We start from the raw sequence: 16,286 nt of genomic DNA, 5'->3' as shown, positions 1-16,286 counted from the left end.
TCCCAGAGCTCTACGCTCCTTCTCTGGCAGGAGGAGCTGAAAACCCGGAAAAAGGATTGGGAAACTCCAGCGAGCCCTCTGCGCTTGCGCTTGGAGGGGGGGAGGGGAGGCCGGAAACTGAAACCAGAGCGAATACGCTTCCGTCTCTGGTTTTCCTCCAGTGTTTGGGTTTCTTCGCCGCCAGCCAAGATGAACCGATTCTTCGGAAAAGCGAAACCTAAGGCCCCGCCGCCTAGCCTGACTGACTGCATTGGGACAGTGAGCATTTGACTTTGTATACCTAGACTCAACTCCGACCGGCCCGTACCGAATTCCTACTCCACCCCATTCCTGGCTCGGGCCCATTAAACCTCAGTCTTCTCCATCCTCACCCCTTCCATTCCTGTTTTCCAAGTCATTCCTGACCCCACAAACCAGAGACTCTGACACTTCATCACTGCCTCGCCCTTACTGCACTTAAAACCCTTTCCGATGCCCCCTGCGCCCCATCCCTTCTTTCTCGCTTTGGTCCTCACATTCCAACCTGCCCTTCCTGGTTCATACACCCCACTTCGTCCAACCTGGTCTCCTACCAATCCTTTTCTCATCCCTCTTTCCTCGCCCCGGTCAGGGTTAACATATCTATCTATACCTTAGTCATGGATCTGAGTAGCACAAAATTCTGAACCTTGGCCCCTCCAGATTAAACCTGATTTCGGAAATGGCATTAGATCTCATCGTACCCTGTGTCCACTGGCTCATTCCATACACCTTCATGTTGAGTTCCCAAACTGACAAGTCTCCCACTTGGGAAAACTTAACCAACCCAGTGATTCCCAAATTATTTTCTCGCTGGAGAATCTGGGAGGTGGGAGAGAGTTGATGAAAGCCTCTTCCGATTATTCTGGCTGGTATTCCCCATCCTTCAGTAAACCACTGTTTTCCACTCTTCGCTATATCCTTCCTTTGTTTTCTCCTCTTCATCCATATTCCTCGCTCTCCTCCTGCCCCTTCCAGTGTAAATATATTATAATAATTACCACTACATTTGACATTTTCCTCCAAGGTGGATAGCAGGGCAGAATCCATTGACAAAAAGATTTCCCGGTTGGATGCTGAGCTAGTGAAATATAAGGACCAAATGAAGAAGATGAGAGAGGGTCCTGCCAAGGTAGGTTAATGTTGACTGCTGTAGGAAGTACTGTGTGGGGCAGTGGTGGGAGGATGCAGAAAAATACAGCTTGATGTGTATACACGTACGGATATATACTCTTCGGGAAAGGGAGTACAGCCAGATACAAGAGGAGGCTGGTCTTTATTTAATGATAATGGGAATTGATATGTTCTAATAGATCTCTGCAGACGAGGGCTTGGTTGTACTCAGAATTTGGGTGTGGTCAGGCTGCTCAGACTGGGATAGATATAATACAATGGCAGGCCAGGAAAAAGTACAGAATTAGCTTGTAGGACCAGTGTTCTAATACTATCGCTGTTTAATAGACTATGGATATATAGCTATCTTGGTTTTTTTTTCCAGCTTCATAACTTATTAACAGTGTGAACCAATACATCACTCAGCCTCAATTTTCTCATCTGTGAAATGAAAATAACACATCTGTTGTAGTGTGAGGATTAAATAACAAGTCACCTACATGGCATTATGCCTAGAATATAGTAGTGTTTGGTAAATGTGCATGAAGAGCCAACAGAAAGAGGAAACAAAGTTTATGTAGAGGTTCTCAGCTTCTAGAAGGGAGAGATTTTGAGGTTGTTGTAAGCTATTTCTAACCTGAGGACATGGTAGAGGTTGAACATGTTGTGTTTAAATTGAAGGCGACTGAAGAGACACAGTGGGCACAGTTGGGGCTGGCAGTGGGTACATCAGGAAAAGGGAGAGTAGTTCAGGACATTGAGGTGTGGGGTGCAAAGGGTGCCGAGGCTTACTAACTAGACATTGGAGTTACCTGTGCTTAGGGGAAGAGTAGATAAGGAGCCTCTATGTCTGCCCTTTTGAAGAAGAAAGCAAATAGGCACACGAGTTTGAACATTGGGAGATTTCTTTTGCCATATGTGTTCCCCTTTTTTATTAAATCTGTTTTTCTCCTCAGAACATGGTCAAACAGAAAGCCCTGAGGGTTTTAAAGCAAAAGCGGATGTAAGTCATATGCACCATCTCTCTTCTAAGAACAGTTTAAGCCAAAAGCAAAAAGGTCTTCATTCTTTATTGCTTTCATATCATTTTCTAAGTATTCTTGATTTCATTGCAAATTTCCATAATCTTCCATTGTTTAATGTTACTAACTTAAGCTTAGGTGCTAGCGACTATGACTATGGCTGGCCATATGGCTTGGCTTTCCCGTTGCTTAGTTAGTATGGTCTTCTAGGTTTTGTTTGTAAAGTTAGGGTGCTAAGTATGTGCTCTCTCGCAGCAGGACAAATGTACAGGCCCACAGTTGGTTTTCAGTTACTGTGTCCCGGTGTTTGTGCAAAACCCAGTTAATATCTGGTGTCCCCCCTCCCCCCCGAGGACTGCTCAGCCTGGGAGGTCATCCGGGGAGTTGTAGAAGCAGAGCATACTCAGCTTGTAGGAAACCAGAAGAATTGTCAACAACTCTGTTCCAACTTTGAAATGACTTTGTAACATATCGGATGCTGTCTTTCATTTTTTTATATTAAATCCCATTGGAAAAAGCTAATAATGCCTACAATGGCCAAGATGTGTTTTAATATTACCTTCTTAGTGGCAGTTAGTTTTAAAGTATTTTGTTTTTCTTATAGAAGAAATACAGTTGGCTTCAATGACATAGGCCTATAATCCTAGCACGTAGGAGGTAAGGGAAGAAGGACCAGGAACCTATGAGCCTTGGCTTCATAGAGGAACCAAGGCTGGCCTTGGCTACATGCAACCCTATCTAAAATTAAGTAAATAAATAAACTGAGTATGGTAGCATGCACCTGTAAACCTAGCGCTTGGATGTGAAGGCAAAAATATCAGAGGTTCAGAGCTATTCTTGGCTAGTAAATTCTAGACCATCCTGGGCTATATGAGTTCCTGCTTCAAAAAAGATATAAAAAAAAAAACAACCCTTTTTTTTAAAGGGGGGGGGAATATAGATTTATTGGAAAATATATCAAGCAAACAGATGTAAAGAAAATTTATCTAGATTCGTAGGAAACTGAAATTATAATGTGTCTTCTATATAAGCTATTCTTTTCCACTTTATATTTTTTTCCTGTTTCTATTTTTAGAGATGTGGTCTTGCTATGTGCCAAGACTGGCCTCCAGCTCTAATCCCCTGACTCAGCTTCCCAGTACTGGGATTAGAACCATGTGCCACCCTGCCTAACTTAATGGAGTCATCTGCTCCTTGCCTGGATCATGAATTACCTATTTTTCTTCTGTTAGTTAAATGGTTTCCAAATGTTATGTAAAAATCATGGTGACAGCTGGGCGTGGTGGCACATGCCTTTAAACCCAGCACTTGGGAGGCAGAGGGAGGCAGATCTCTGAGTTTGAGGCCAGCCTGTTCTACAGAGCGAGTTCTAGGACAGCCAGGGCTACACAGAGAAATCCTGTCTTGAAGAAGAAAAAAATCATGGTGACATAAGTCTTTGACATAATATTATAATTGGATAGAAAACTTTAAAGAGTATCAGACATTTAAAGTATCAGTATTTCTAGTATCAGACATCCGATTTACATTAAGTCAGATGTATAGCCTCATTATGAATACAGGATTATTAAAGTGTCCTTAAGTGCACTTCGAGTCTACCTGAAAAACATATAGCTATATGTATGAAAAACTTTAAAAAATAATCATCCCTTTTGCCCCAGGAGTTCCACTTCTGAGAATTCATCTTGGGAAATAATTAGAAAACTATGAATAAGATGTAAGAAGATACAGTGCAGACAGGAGCAGTGGCAGACACCTGCTTTACCAGGATTTGGGGAGCTCAGCAGGAGGGTCACTACAAGTCTGAGGCTGACCTGGATTACAAGACCCTTTTTCAAGAAATAGAAAAAAGAAACAAATAATATGTTGTTAAGTGGGAATAGTTAAAATTCAGAAACATTCAAGGGAAAAAGGTTTGGAGGGGCTTTGTTAGAGTGGGTAGTTTTTCATGGTTTTGGCTTTAGTTTTTGGTTTGTTTGAGAAAATTCCCGTATTTAGTTTGAGGGTCTTCCTTCCTAAGGGTTTGTCTGTCTCCCATTTCTAATTCACTGTCTCCACGAAGGTATGAGCAGCAGCGAGACAACCTTGCCCAGCAGTCCTTTAACATGGAGCAGGCTAACTACACCATTCAGTCTCTGAAGGACACCAGGACCACGGTATGCCCAAAGCACTTTTCCCATTTTAATTTGTTTGTTTGTTTTGTCTTTTGAGACAGGGTTTTTCTGTGTATCTTTGGCTGTCCTGGAACTCGCTTTGTAGGCCAAGATGGCCTCAAACTCAGATCTGCCTGGCTCTGCCTCCCAAGTGCTGGGGTTAAAGGCGTATGCCACCTCCTCTCAGCTCTATTTTAATTTTTAAATCTCATACACTTTCCCATGGTTTTTAAATGATGTTTAGCAAACATGACTATGTGTTTGTATGCTTTGCCTGCATGTTTGTTGAGTGCCTTGTGTGCCTAGTATCAGAGAAGTCAGAAGAGAGCATCAGAGCCCCTGGATCTGGAGCTGGAGATGGTGGTGAGCATGTGGATGCTGGGATCAAACCCAGGTCCTCTGCAAGAGCAACAAATGCTTGTCATGACTGAGCCACCTCTCCAGCACAAACATGACTTCTCAAAACAGTGTACTTTTAGGGCTGGGATGTAACACAATGGCAGAATGCTTATGTATGTATGAGGTCCTGGTTCAAATCCTTGGTACTTCAAAATAAAAAAGCAAATATGTTGTGCTTTCTTCTACCCTTCCTTAGGTGGATGCCATGAAACTGGGAGTAAAGGAAATGAAGAAGGCATACAAGCAAGTCAAAATTGAACAGATTGAGGTGAGCTATCTGCTGGCTTTTTCGAGATGTGTGTACTTGTTACTACAAGGTTGAGAATAACGTTTGTGGCGAGAAATACAGAGAAAGGGGATGAACTCCGGGCCTGCTGTTTACTAGTGCAGTGACTTCTGGAAAGGGAAGGATGCTAAAGGCCTCAGTTTCCTCACTGCTAGTGCAGAGATCCCAGAGATCCCATAATAACCACACACAGTTATTATACAGGTGAGATGTGTGAGCTGTCTCCGAGTATTGTGCCCTCCCCCAAAAAAAACTTGCAAAGAAGCCCAGACTAGCTTTGAACCTTGCCTCAGCCTTCTAAGTGCTAAGATTAGAGCGTACGCCATGATGTTAAATGAGTATGTGTATGTAATTGGTTTACACAATTTCTTTTCTAGTATTTTGAGGAATTTTCTTTCCATTTGGTAATTAATTACTAGCTTCTTGAAGTTACCATTTCCTTTGAGGTCGAGGATTTGGTCAGGAAGGTAAGGCCTGTAAGCCTGGCTATTCAGTCAGCTCCCAGGTGAGCATCCCCCGTGGCAGGCAGAGGAGGTGGGAGTGAGCATCCCACGTGGCAGGTGGATCTGGCCTGGCGGGAGTGAGCATTTCATGTGGCAGGCGGAGCTGGTGGGGAGAACATAGTGGCCTGCCAAAGGGAAAAGGCTCCTTCCTATATCTATGGCACAATGTTTACCCTCTGTTTAGAACCCCTCTTGCCTTGAAGGAAGGGATTTAATTTTCTTCTTTCAGTCTTTATCCCCATTGCCTTGAAGATACATTACCATACTTGAGGCCCAGGAAGTATTTAAAGGCTAAAGGTGATGCCATACTGTTCTAGTCGAGGGCATTGGTCCCCTGCCTTACTCCTTTCCACTGCCACCTTACTCCTTTCCACTGCCGCCTTACTCCTTTCCACTGCCCCCTTACACAGCCCTTGAGCGATCCTAGTCATTCCCAAGTCTCTGTTTACGTGGCATTAGGCATTGTTACAGCTTTCAGGAAATTCACTGAGAACAATATCCTGTGTGCTCATTTGTATAATACCATTTACAGCTTACTAGTCCCTGAAAGTTGGGTAGTACTCTTTGTAGTGTTGTTTTGTATTTGAGACAAGATCTTGTTTTGCAGCCCAGGCTAGCCTATCTTACTATGTGTGCTGGCCTTCTCCTGCCTCAACCTTCCATATGTGTGGATTATGGACTTGTGCCACCTCTCCTGTGGGTTCAGTGAGAGCTGTTTAATATGAACATAAGAGAACCTTTGCTTATTCTGGCTTCCTTTCTTGGGGGTTTTGTTGTTGTTTGGGGTTTTGTTTTTATTATTATTATTATTATTTTCTGAGACAGGGTTTCTCTGTGTGTAGCCCTGGCTGCCCTGGAACTCACTGTGTAGACCAGGCTGGCCTCAAACTCAGAGATCCACCTGCCTCTGCCTCCTGAGTGCTGAGATTAAAGACATGTGCCACCACCACTGCCTGGTTGGCAGGAAAGGGGGGTGGTGGTAAATTTTTTTTTAAGATTTTAATTTTGACTGTAAATATGTATGTATGTGTGTGTGTGTGTATGTATGTCTATGTGTGGGTTTTTGCATGTGTGTGCAATCTCTTCTGAGACCGGAAAAGAATGTTGGAACCTTTGAAGTGAGATTTACAGGTACCTGTGAGCGACTCATACGATGCTAAACTCAGGGCCTCAGAAGAGCAGCACATATTCTTGACCCTAGACCCTCTTTCCAGTTCAGGCTTTGCTTTGTGCCTGAGACAGGATGTCGTTCTGTAGCCCAGGCTCTTCTAGAATTTACTATATTGCCTAGGCTAGCCTTGTCCTTGTGGCAGTCCTCCCAATCCTCCTGCCTCAGCCTCCACAGTGCTAGCATTACAATGTATTCTACCAAATTCAACTTCCTTCTGGCTTTTGGATGTCTCCCCATCTCTCCCATTACCCTTCTCTGCCCCTACTGGACTGTAGCATAACAGACCCCATTAGCATGTGTATTTCTTTTGGCTAAGCTGCAGACTTTGGAATCTTTTCAGGTTTATTTTTCTAATATAATTATAAAACATTTTAGTTTTTTTTATAGCTCTAACTTTTACATTTTTTGTTTCTATGTATAATTGTTTTTATCCTTTAAAAAAAAAAAAGACTTCAGGCCCAGCATGGTGGTGCATACCTTTAGTCCTAGCACTTGGAAAGCAGAAGCAGGAGGATTTCTGTGAGTTCGAGACCAGCCTGGTCTACTCAGGGAGTTCCAGGACAGTCAGGGCTATGTAGGGATTCTCTGCCTCAAAAAACAAACAAAAAAGTTGTGTTTTTATTTTTCAGTGTATGTGTGTCTGGTGTCTGTGCACATGAGTACAGTGCCCATGGAGGCCAGAAGAGTGCAGCAGATCCCAGGAGCTGGAGGTAGAGGTGGTTGTGATCTGTCTTCTAGAAGCTGAACTCAGGTCCTGAGCAAGAGCAGTACACACTTCTAACTACTGAGCCCTCTCTGTCTCTCCCACCCACCCCAACTCCCTTTTTAAGTATTTTTGTCTTTGTTTTTCCCAGACATTAGGGCAAATATAGTTTTTAGAGTAGTCCTTCTGTTTAGTTGTTTTTGTTTATGCAGTATTGAATTTAAAGATAGATTAATACTTTGCATGGTGACTTTCTTTTTTTCTTTCTGTGTCTAACCTAGACTCTATAAATAGAAACCCTATGCATAGGCTGTGTTGTGGTTGCAGGCCTGTAATCTCAAGACAAGGAAGGCAGAGGCAGAAGAATCATAAGTTCAAGGCCAGCCTAGGTCACAAAGCAAGGCCTTGTTCATAAAAATAAGATTAAAAAGAAATCTTACTCGTCAAATGATTGAGAAGCAACAGACATACACACAACACACACACACACATTTTGGACACGGGATCTTACCATGTATGTGGGACTGGTCTAGAACTCACGACAATCCTCCTGCTTCAGCCTCAAAGTGTTAGAACTCCATGCCTAGCTGGGGAGACTTCTTGATATGTAGCACCATAAACCTGATTTGACTCCGCCTTCTGTGACTTTTCTCCTTGGTGAGTGTTTCAACAATGCTTCTCGTCGCAGGATGACGCATGTGCACTTGGGGTTTGACACCCAGGTGTACAGAAGGGCATTCTACTTGGTGGTCTCTCCACTTTCATATGGAAAAACAAGCTAGGCTGCCAGGAAGGAATTCACAAATGACTTGTTGCTCTGGAAATTGTGAGTGTAGCGGGGGGGGGGGGGGGGGGGTGTCTCTGAAAATGCCATGGCCAGCAGGAGAGGCAAGAAGGAAGTCTACTTCAACACAACTCAGCCAACGTTGGTTCAAACTCTGTCTGACACCGGGTAGTTAGTTTCAGGCACAGCACAATCTGGAAAAACTTTCCTGATACTAATTAACTCAGTCCTGTGTGCACAACAAAGCTTAAGACATGACTGCATCAAAACTCTCGTGAAATGCAAGTGGCCTCTTTCACGTAGATAGGTTCTACAGATTAACTAAGGAAGAGTCGGAGAGCCTTGTGGCCTGTGACAGTACAGAGGTCACCAGGCCGTTAACCCCTCTGCTCCCAGCCTTCTGGGCCAAAAATATGTTATCCATCTCTCCCTATGAAGAGACAGCCCTGCGTGTTTAACAGTTCTGGTATCCCTAGCGCTTATCTGAGAGCACAAGGACCCCACGCCTCCTCCAGGAAACAGTGGTGCTGAGTAAGACCTGCTGCCCTGTGAGGAGTGGCCATATCTCCTCTATATATGAGAATATACTGATGTTTGATCTGGGTTTTATTTTTTTTAATTTTTAAAATTTTGTTGTTGGTGGTGGTGGTGGTATTACAGATTGAACATAGGGCCTTGTTCGTGCCTCACCTCTTTTTTCGACTTTCTAAAATTTATTTATTAGTTTTTTAGATGGGGTCTCACTAAGTTGCCCAGGCTGGCCTTAAACTAAGTACTATTTTATATACATTATTGCAATAAATCTTACAGTAGTCACATGAAATTTTAAAAAGTTTACTTTTATTTAATGCATTATGAGTGTTTTGTCTGCATATCTGTATGTGCACTGTGTGTATGCCTGGTAGCTTTGAAGGCCAGAAGAGGCATCAGATCCCCTGGAACTGGAGTTATAGATGGTTGTGAATGTCATGTGGGTTCTGGGAATGCAACCCAGGTCCTCTGCCAGAGCAGCAAATGCTCTTAACTGCTGAAACATTTCTCCAGCTTTTTTAAGAACATAATTATGTATATGCATATATGTGTGAGGAGGGGTTTGTGTATGTAAGTGCAGTTGTCCTTTGAGGCCAGAAGAGGGAACCAGGTCCCATATTAAAGCTATTGCCTCGAGCTCAGGGCCTTAGAGGTACAGTATGTGATCGTAACCACGAGCCATCTCTTAGCCCAATCATCCCATTTTTTTAAATGAGGAAAATAGGGCTGAGGGTAGAGTACTTGCCAACCATGATCCAGACCCAGGGTTCCATCCCCAGTATTGGGGGGTGGGGAGGCACAGACTAGACTGTTGTAAGCTCCCATGTGGGTGCTGGGAAACAAATGCTGATCATTTAAAAGAGCAAGACAGTAGTGCTGTTAACCGCTGAGCTGCCTCTCCAGCCCAGGAAGGCTGATAGTGCTTCTCACTAAGTAGTGCAAGATTTGAACTGGGACAGTAACTCAGTGTTAGAGCACTTACCTCGCATGCAGAGTACCAGTTGGTTCCAGTACCACCACCATCAAAGTTCATTTCTAAGTACTAAGAGAAAAGAAAAGTAGAAGCCAGAAGTCAGGCCTAGTAGCATACACCTGTAATCCCAGAACTTGATAAGTAGAGGCAGGAGAATGAGGGATTTAAGGTCGCCCTTAGTTACAAAGTGCATTTGAGCTCAAACTGGGCCACATGAGATTCTGTCTCAAAAAGGGGGGGCAGGGATCCTCAGGAGTCCTTTGGAGCATCCGTGCTTGGTTGACTAAGCCTGTTTCTGACTACTGTCATGTAGAATGGGGACTGACAGTTATGGAGTTTATAATTTCTCATTTGGGGCTGGTGATCTGGCCCAGCAGGTGAGCTTGACCCCAAGCCTGGTGGACCTGAGTTCAGTCCTTGGGATCCACAGGTGAAAGGAGGAAACTCCCAGAATTGTCCTGACTTGTGCACTGATGGCACATGCTCCCATATACGTGCACACACACACAAACACAAGCACGCATGTATGTGCATAAATAAATACAATTTAAAAATTAAATTTTAGTTCTCATTCCTAAGTGGAAACCTTACCTTGTCACAGTAAACCCATCTGGGGGATCCTTACTTACCTGCTACAGAGGTCCATTGTTTACTTCTCAGTAAAACTGCTTCCTTACACTTGAAGAAAAAAATGAGGATCAGCAGAAAAGAGTCTGGAGAAGAGGCCACAGGTGTCATGTCAGGCCAAGAAGGTGGAAGAAAAGGCCCTGAAACAGCCAAAAATCAGGCCAAGAAGATGGATAGGAAGGCTTCTAGGCAGAAACAGTGAGAAAGCCAGAAGAAACTTGGGAAGAAAAAGCCAAGGCTAAGAGGAATTCAGAAATCTGGCAAAAAGTAGGCTTTTCCTTGTCCCTAAGATTACAGTGACACTTTTCCGTTCCTCTTTAAACCCTGGATTCTCTGCTGTTACATCTTTTGCCCCCTGTAGCTAGAATGAATGTTATACTGGAGCCTGCTGAAGATTATAATAAACTTTAGTTTAAAAACAAAATCATACAGTCTAGCTTTCATTCAGCTGTTTCCACCTTTAAACTCAGCTGTGAGTTTCAGGTAAACTGAGTCTGAAGTCCTGCTGGAGCCTGCTATGCCTCCTTTGTTGTGTTCTGGGTTCTGTGTCACCTCAAATTAAACCAATTAATTTTAAGAGGCTAAAAAAGAAAGAAAACCCTGTCATATATTTCCATAGGATTTACAAGACCAGCTGGAAGATATGATGGAGGACGCAAATGAAATCCAGGAAGCCCTGAGTCGCAGCTATGGCACCCCAGAGTTAGACGAGGACGACCTGGAAGCAGGTGAGTGCTCTGCAGTGTGTGTTAACTTCAGAGTCATTCAGGAGCCACTACCTGGGACCGGTACCCAAATGCTGGTTAAAACTCCTCTCAGGACACCAGACATGGTGGCGCATGCCTTTAAGCCCAGTACCCCAGAGGCAGAGACAAGCCGATCTCTGTGAGTTCAAGGCCTGCCTGGTCTACATAAAGAGTTCCAGGACAAGCCAGGCGGTGGTGGTGTATGCCTTTAATCCCAGCTCTCGGTAGAGAGAAGCAAGCAGATCTCCGTGAGTTTGATCTACCTGCCTCTGCCTCCCACATGCTGGGATTAAAGGTGTGTGCCACCATTACCCAATGAAAAGTTTTAAATTAAAATAGAAAAAATAAAGATTAAGAAATAGAGACGAGTCCCTTTTCTTTTGTATTATATTTGCTCATTAACAAATCATTTGACTAACTTTTGGGGGAAAAGAAGCCAGTTTTCTCTTCACAGTTTTCTCTGATGAAGCATGTTTAATTTCAGAGTTGGATGCACTGGGCGATGAGCTTCTGGCTGATGAAGATAGTTCCTACTTAGATGAAGCAGCCTCTGCACCTGCAATTCCAGAAGGTGTTCCCACTGACACAAAGAACAAGGTACTGTTTTCCCTAAGGAGTCTGCTCAGGTCACTGCCTGTAGTCAAACAGTCCTACAGATAACTAATGTGGCCACAGGCAGGACAGGTTTTTTGAGACAGGGTTTCTCTGTAGCTTTGGAGCCTATCCTGGAACTTGCTATGCAGAGCAGGCTGTCCTCAAACTCACAGACATCTGTCTCTGCCCCCAAGTGCTGGGATTAAAGGTGTGCATCACCACTGTTTAGTGGGACTCCCTTTTTTAAGATTTACTTATTTTCTGAGTTTTGCCTGCATGTATGTATGTATACTATGACTTTCCATACAACATATTAAAGGTTTTATATCCACCACTGGAAATCTAAAATATAGTCCTAAATTTAGTAGCTCTGATCATTATTTTAAGAATTTTTGAAAGTCCAGTATTCCTGCATTGGGCAACTAAAAGCTGCATAAAAAATGTCAATGAGACACCGGGTAGTGGTGGAGCACACCTTTAATCCCAGCACTCTGGAGGCAGAGGCAAGCAGATTTCTGAGTTTGAGGCCAGCCTGGTCTACAAAGTGAGTTCTAGGACAGCCAGAGCTACACAGAGAAACCCTGTTTCGAAAAAAAACAAGCCGCTGAGACTCAACAATGTTTTGTTTTGTTTTCGTTCTCCTGGGACTGGGGGCCTCACACCTGCTGGGCAAGCACTCTTCCACTGGAGCTGTATCTTCTTTTGAGACGGGGCCTCATCAGGTTGTTCAGGCTTTAAGGCCTCTGCCTCTAGACCATCTGCGGTTATACAGTGGCATGTTATATATGTAATCAGCCTGTAAACTAGCACTAGGCGCTATCTACACGTTTTACCATTCCATAGAAGAGCATTGATGACACATACATGAGCCTTGTTTACTAATAGTATGTGTTGGGGTGTGTGTGTGTGTGTGTGTGTGTGTGTGTGTGTGTGTGTGTGTGTGTGTGTGTGTGTGGTATGTGTTTTGCTGGGAATTTATTCTTAGGGCCTCACACGTGTTAGGCAAGCACATTATACTGATTTATATTTCCAGTCTGTTTTGTTTTTGTTTTGTTTTCTTAAATTAATTAGAGACAGGGTCTCAGGTATCCTTCACTCCTGAACCAAGCAATCCTTTGGCCTTAGCCTCTCTCAAGTAGCAGAACATATAGGCAATCCACTTCTCTATTTACCTTTTGAGTGGTCATATTAGAGTCCCACTCCTAAGCTGGCAAGTTAGCTCAGTAATTGAGTACTTGCTGTTTTTTCAGAGGACTTGGGTTCAATACCCAGTACCAACATGCTGTCTCACAACCATCTGTAACTCCAGTTCCAGGGTATCCAATGCCCTCTTCTGACCTTTACAAACACAAAACATGCAGGCAAAACTCATGCACATAAAATAAATATTGAGAGAGTGGAGGGGACAAATGAAAAAGTCCCTCTCCGGACATACTAATTATATTGGATTAAACTATGAAGTATAAAATTAAGTATAAAACTTACTAAGTAAGACTGGGAATATAGCTCGATTGACAGAGTGCTTACCTAGCATGGACAAGCCCTGGATGTGATCCCCAGATCACATAGACTATGTGTGTGGCCACAGGCCTGTAACCCCAGTACTGGGGAGGCAGAAGAGGAAGAGTAGGAGTTCAAGGCTACCCTTGGCTACAGAGTGAATTGGAAGCTAACCTGAGATAAATGAAACCCTATATGGAAATACAGGAAATACAGGGATGGAAACCTTACTATTAGAAAGATCCTAGTTCAACAAAGGAGGAGAATCGGGATTTCTGACACTGTGACAGATCACTTAGCTGTTTGTTTTTGTTCTTTGCATGTGTGAAGTATTCACGTGATTGCTGTTTAGAGCCGTGTAGGCCTTATATGTAAAGGACTTAATCCCTAGCTCATACTGTACAATTGTCATCGTAAACAGAGCACTTTACTGCATATAAAACTCCATTCCCTCTTAGTTAATGTTGCTAGTCTAATGTGTTATTTGTCATGGATATTTATAGCCCCTGTTTTATCTGGTCTCCCCATAAACATGCTGAGTACTCGCAGTACCGCTGACTGAATTTTTCTGTAAGGTCCAGCCCTAAATCTGCCTTTATTCACATAGAATTCTGAGCAAATTAGAAATCCGTGTCTTCTCCTTGTCTTAGCTAGGGTTACTGTTGCTATGATGAAACACTGTGATCAAAAGCAAGTTGGGAAGGAAAGTGTTATTTGACTTACACTTCCACACTGTAGACCATGACTGAAGGAAGTCAGGACAGGAACCTGGGGGGAAGAACTGACACAGAGAACTGCTTACGGGCTCGCACCCCATGGCTTGCTCACCCAGGACCACCAGCCCAGGAATGGCCTCTCCCACATCTAGCACTAATTAAGAAAATGCCTAACATGCTTGCTTACAGCCCAGTCTTATGGAGGGAGGCATTTTCTCAATGGAGATTCTTTTCAGGGGACTATAGCTTATGTCAAGTTACAAACTAGCCAGCACAGCTCTGAACATTACTTCCTCTCGCTATAAAATGTGAGGAGCAACAGCTGGGAGGCAGGTAGTTTTGTAGGCCTTTTGTAGGTCTCTGTGAACGTGCTTCTCCTCATACCCTGCCTCCTTCCTTGAGCTCAGAGTACCTCTCTGGCTTCTTTTTTTTTTTTTTGGTTTTTTCGAGACAGGGTTTCTCTGTGGCTTTGGAGCCTGTCCTGGAACTAGCTCTGTAGACCAGGCTGGTCTCGAACTCACAGAGATCCGTCTGCCTCTGCCTCCCGAGTGCTGGGATTACAGGCGTGCGCCACCACCGCCCGGCCCTCTCTGGCTTCTTAAAAGTCCCAGATGCAGCCGGGCGGTGGTGGCGCACGCCTGTAATCCCAGCACTCAGGAGGCAGAGGCAGGTGGATCTCTGTGAGTTCGAGGCCAGCCTGGTCTACAAAAGGAGTCCCAGGACAGGCTCTAAAGTTATAGAGAAACCCTGTCTCGAAAAACCAAAAAAAAGAAAAAGGAAAAGTCCCAGTTGCACAATTGCTTTAAATAATTATATAATTATCAACTCTTTAGTAATTACGCTGAAGCTATTTTTGTGATCACTACTGTAACCCGCCTTTCGGTTTCCTAGTAACAAGTCCCTGAAGCATCTGTGGTATTTTAACACAGGGCCTCACACATGCGAGGCAAGCGTTCCTCCACTGTGCTGCATCTCCAGCTCTTTCCAGTGTAGGACACAGATGACCGTGAAGAGGAACCCTTAGCCGACCCTGGCTGATTAGTGGCAGAGTGTGGTACAGGAAGCAACTGTGCACCTGAGACCTCCCTTCAAGGATTTGCCGGTCTATAAAAAATAGATGGGAGTGAAAATAATGTACCTGGAGGCAAGGACTTCACCCTCCCTGCTGGCCCTAGCAGTCACCGAGCCTCTTTCTGGGTCTCCTCTTTGTTCTTCACCCTCTTTAGTTCTGTGCCTGTTTCATCAGGCCCCTTTGCCTTGGATGAAAAGGCTCATTGTCAGCTTCTGAATGGGATTTTAGTTCTGATTGATTAAATGCTTGGACATGACTTCTGCTTACTAAATGTAATAATCATTTTTACCAAGTCGGAGAGCAGCACTGACCCTCAGTTTCTTCTCACAGGACGGCGTGCTGGTGGATGAGTTCGGACTACCGCAGATTCCAGCCTCCTAGACTGCAGCATTCCAGCACATGAGACAAAACTACGGATTCTGAGACTAGGAGATATTTCCCAATTTGCCAAACAGATTTAGATTTCTTTCCTTTCTTTGAAGGAAAAGCTGATTGCACCGTTCCTGTATCTTAATTTTTTCCGTTAAGAGAGTCATTGCTTGGGGGAAGCTGTCTTTTACTAAAATTTAATTCTTTTTCTTTTTCCTTAGGAAAGACTAACTGAAAAGTCTTTGACTTTGTATGTCCTGTTTTCATCATTAATAATTTGGAATAAACAAGGGGGTGAGACTAAACTTTATGGTAGTGTAAGTGCAGTCTCAGTGTGACTTGATACATTGATAAGGTAGTGATTATTAATGGGATTGAGACTGTCGATAGTATGCTTCAGAACCACCGTCTATTGTGGTGTTATAGGTGGGTTTAAGTGATGGGTTTTTGATACGTTTTGCTGTGTCATGTGAGCAAGTCATTACTCTGTCTAACATTGGAATGAACTGTCACTACTGGATCATGAGTTGCTATTTTGATCCCATGGTTCCCTCGGTATTATAGCCTGACTTGTAATTAATGGATATTTCTTGATATTTAATGTATAGGACATTTATTTATACTCAATAAATATTTTTCAAAAGGATATAATTGTAGCATCACTTCAGCCTAAAACCTCCGCTACAGAAACCAAGCCTAACCAGTGGCATTGGCATAGCAGCCTCAGCGCAGGCTTGGGGATATCATTTATTAACTACCGTTTCTTATTAGTACAAGTTGTACTTGCCTCAGGCTCTCATGAGAAGTAAATGAGGAACTAGGCCTCAGGACTCAGTTACCTTTGATGTGCTGTTTTCCCATGAGGGACTAACAATAAGAAAGAAAACCCGGAACTTCATCCTTTTCTTGTGAACTACCTAAATTATTGATACATATAGTAAGTCCGACTGCTACCTGGTTTTAGGGTCTCTGTTTTATTATTTTTTAAATGTTCTGCTTATGAGTG

At 43.5% G+C, this 16,286-nt stretch overlaps 1 protein-coding gene across 1 annotated transcript; it reads left to right on the top strand.

Moving 5' to 3' along the window:
* The first annotated feature begins 85 nt into the window (after positions 1–85).
* Chmp5 (charged multivesicular body protein 5) lies at positions 86–15,931 on the top strand. Its single transcript, XM_075967499.1, has 8 exons — positions 86–258; positions 1,046–1,150; positions 2,088–2,134; positions 4,216–4,309; positions 4,902–4,973; positions 10,903–11,011; positions 11,514–11,626; positions 15,242–15,931. Exons 1-8 carry the CDS (start codon positions 190–192, stop codon positions 15,290–15,292), a joined length of 660 nt encoding a protein of 219 aa, XP_075823614.1. The 5' UTR covers positions 86–189; the 3' UTR covers positions 15,293–15,931.
* The last annotated feature ends 355 nt before the right edge of the window (positions 15,932–16,286 follow it).

This window comes from Microtus pennsylvanicus, chromosome 3 (genome assembly GCF_037038515.1).
Source record: "Microtus pennsylvanicus isolate mMicPen1 chromosome 3, mMicPen1.hap1, whole genome shotgun sequence".
NCBI classification, from domain to species: Eukaryota; Metazoa; Chordata; class Mammalia; order Rodentia; family Cricetidae; genus Microtus; species Microtus pennsylvanicus.
The sequence above is the reverse complement of the archived record's forward strand: the minus strand, read 5'-3'. Positions and strand labels throughout refer to the sequence as shown.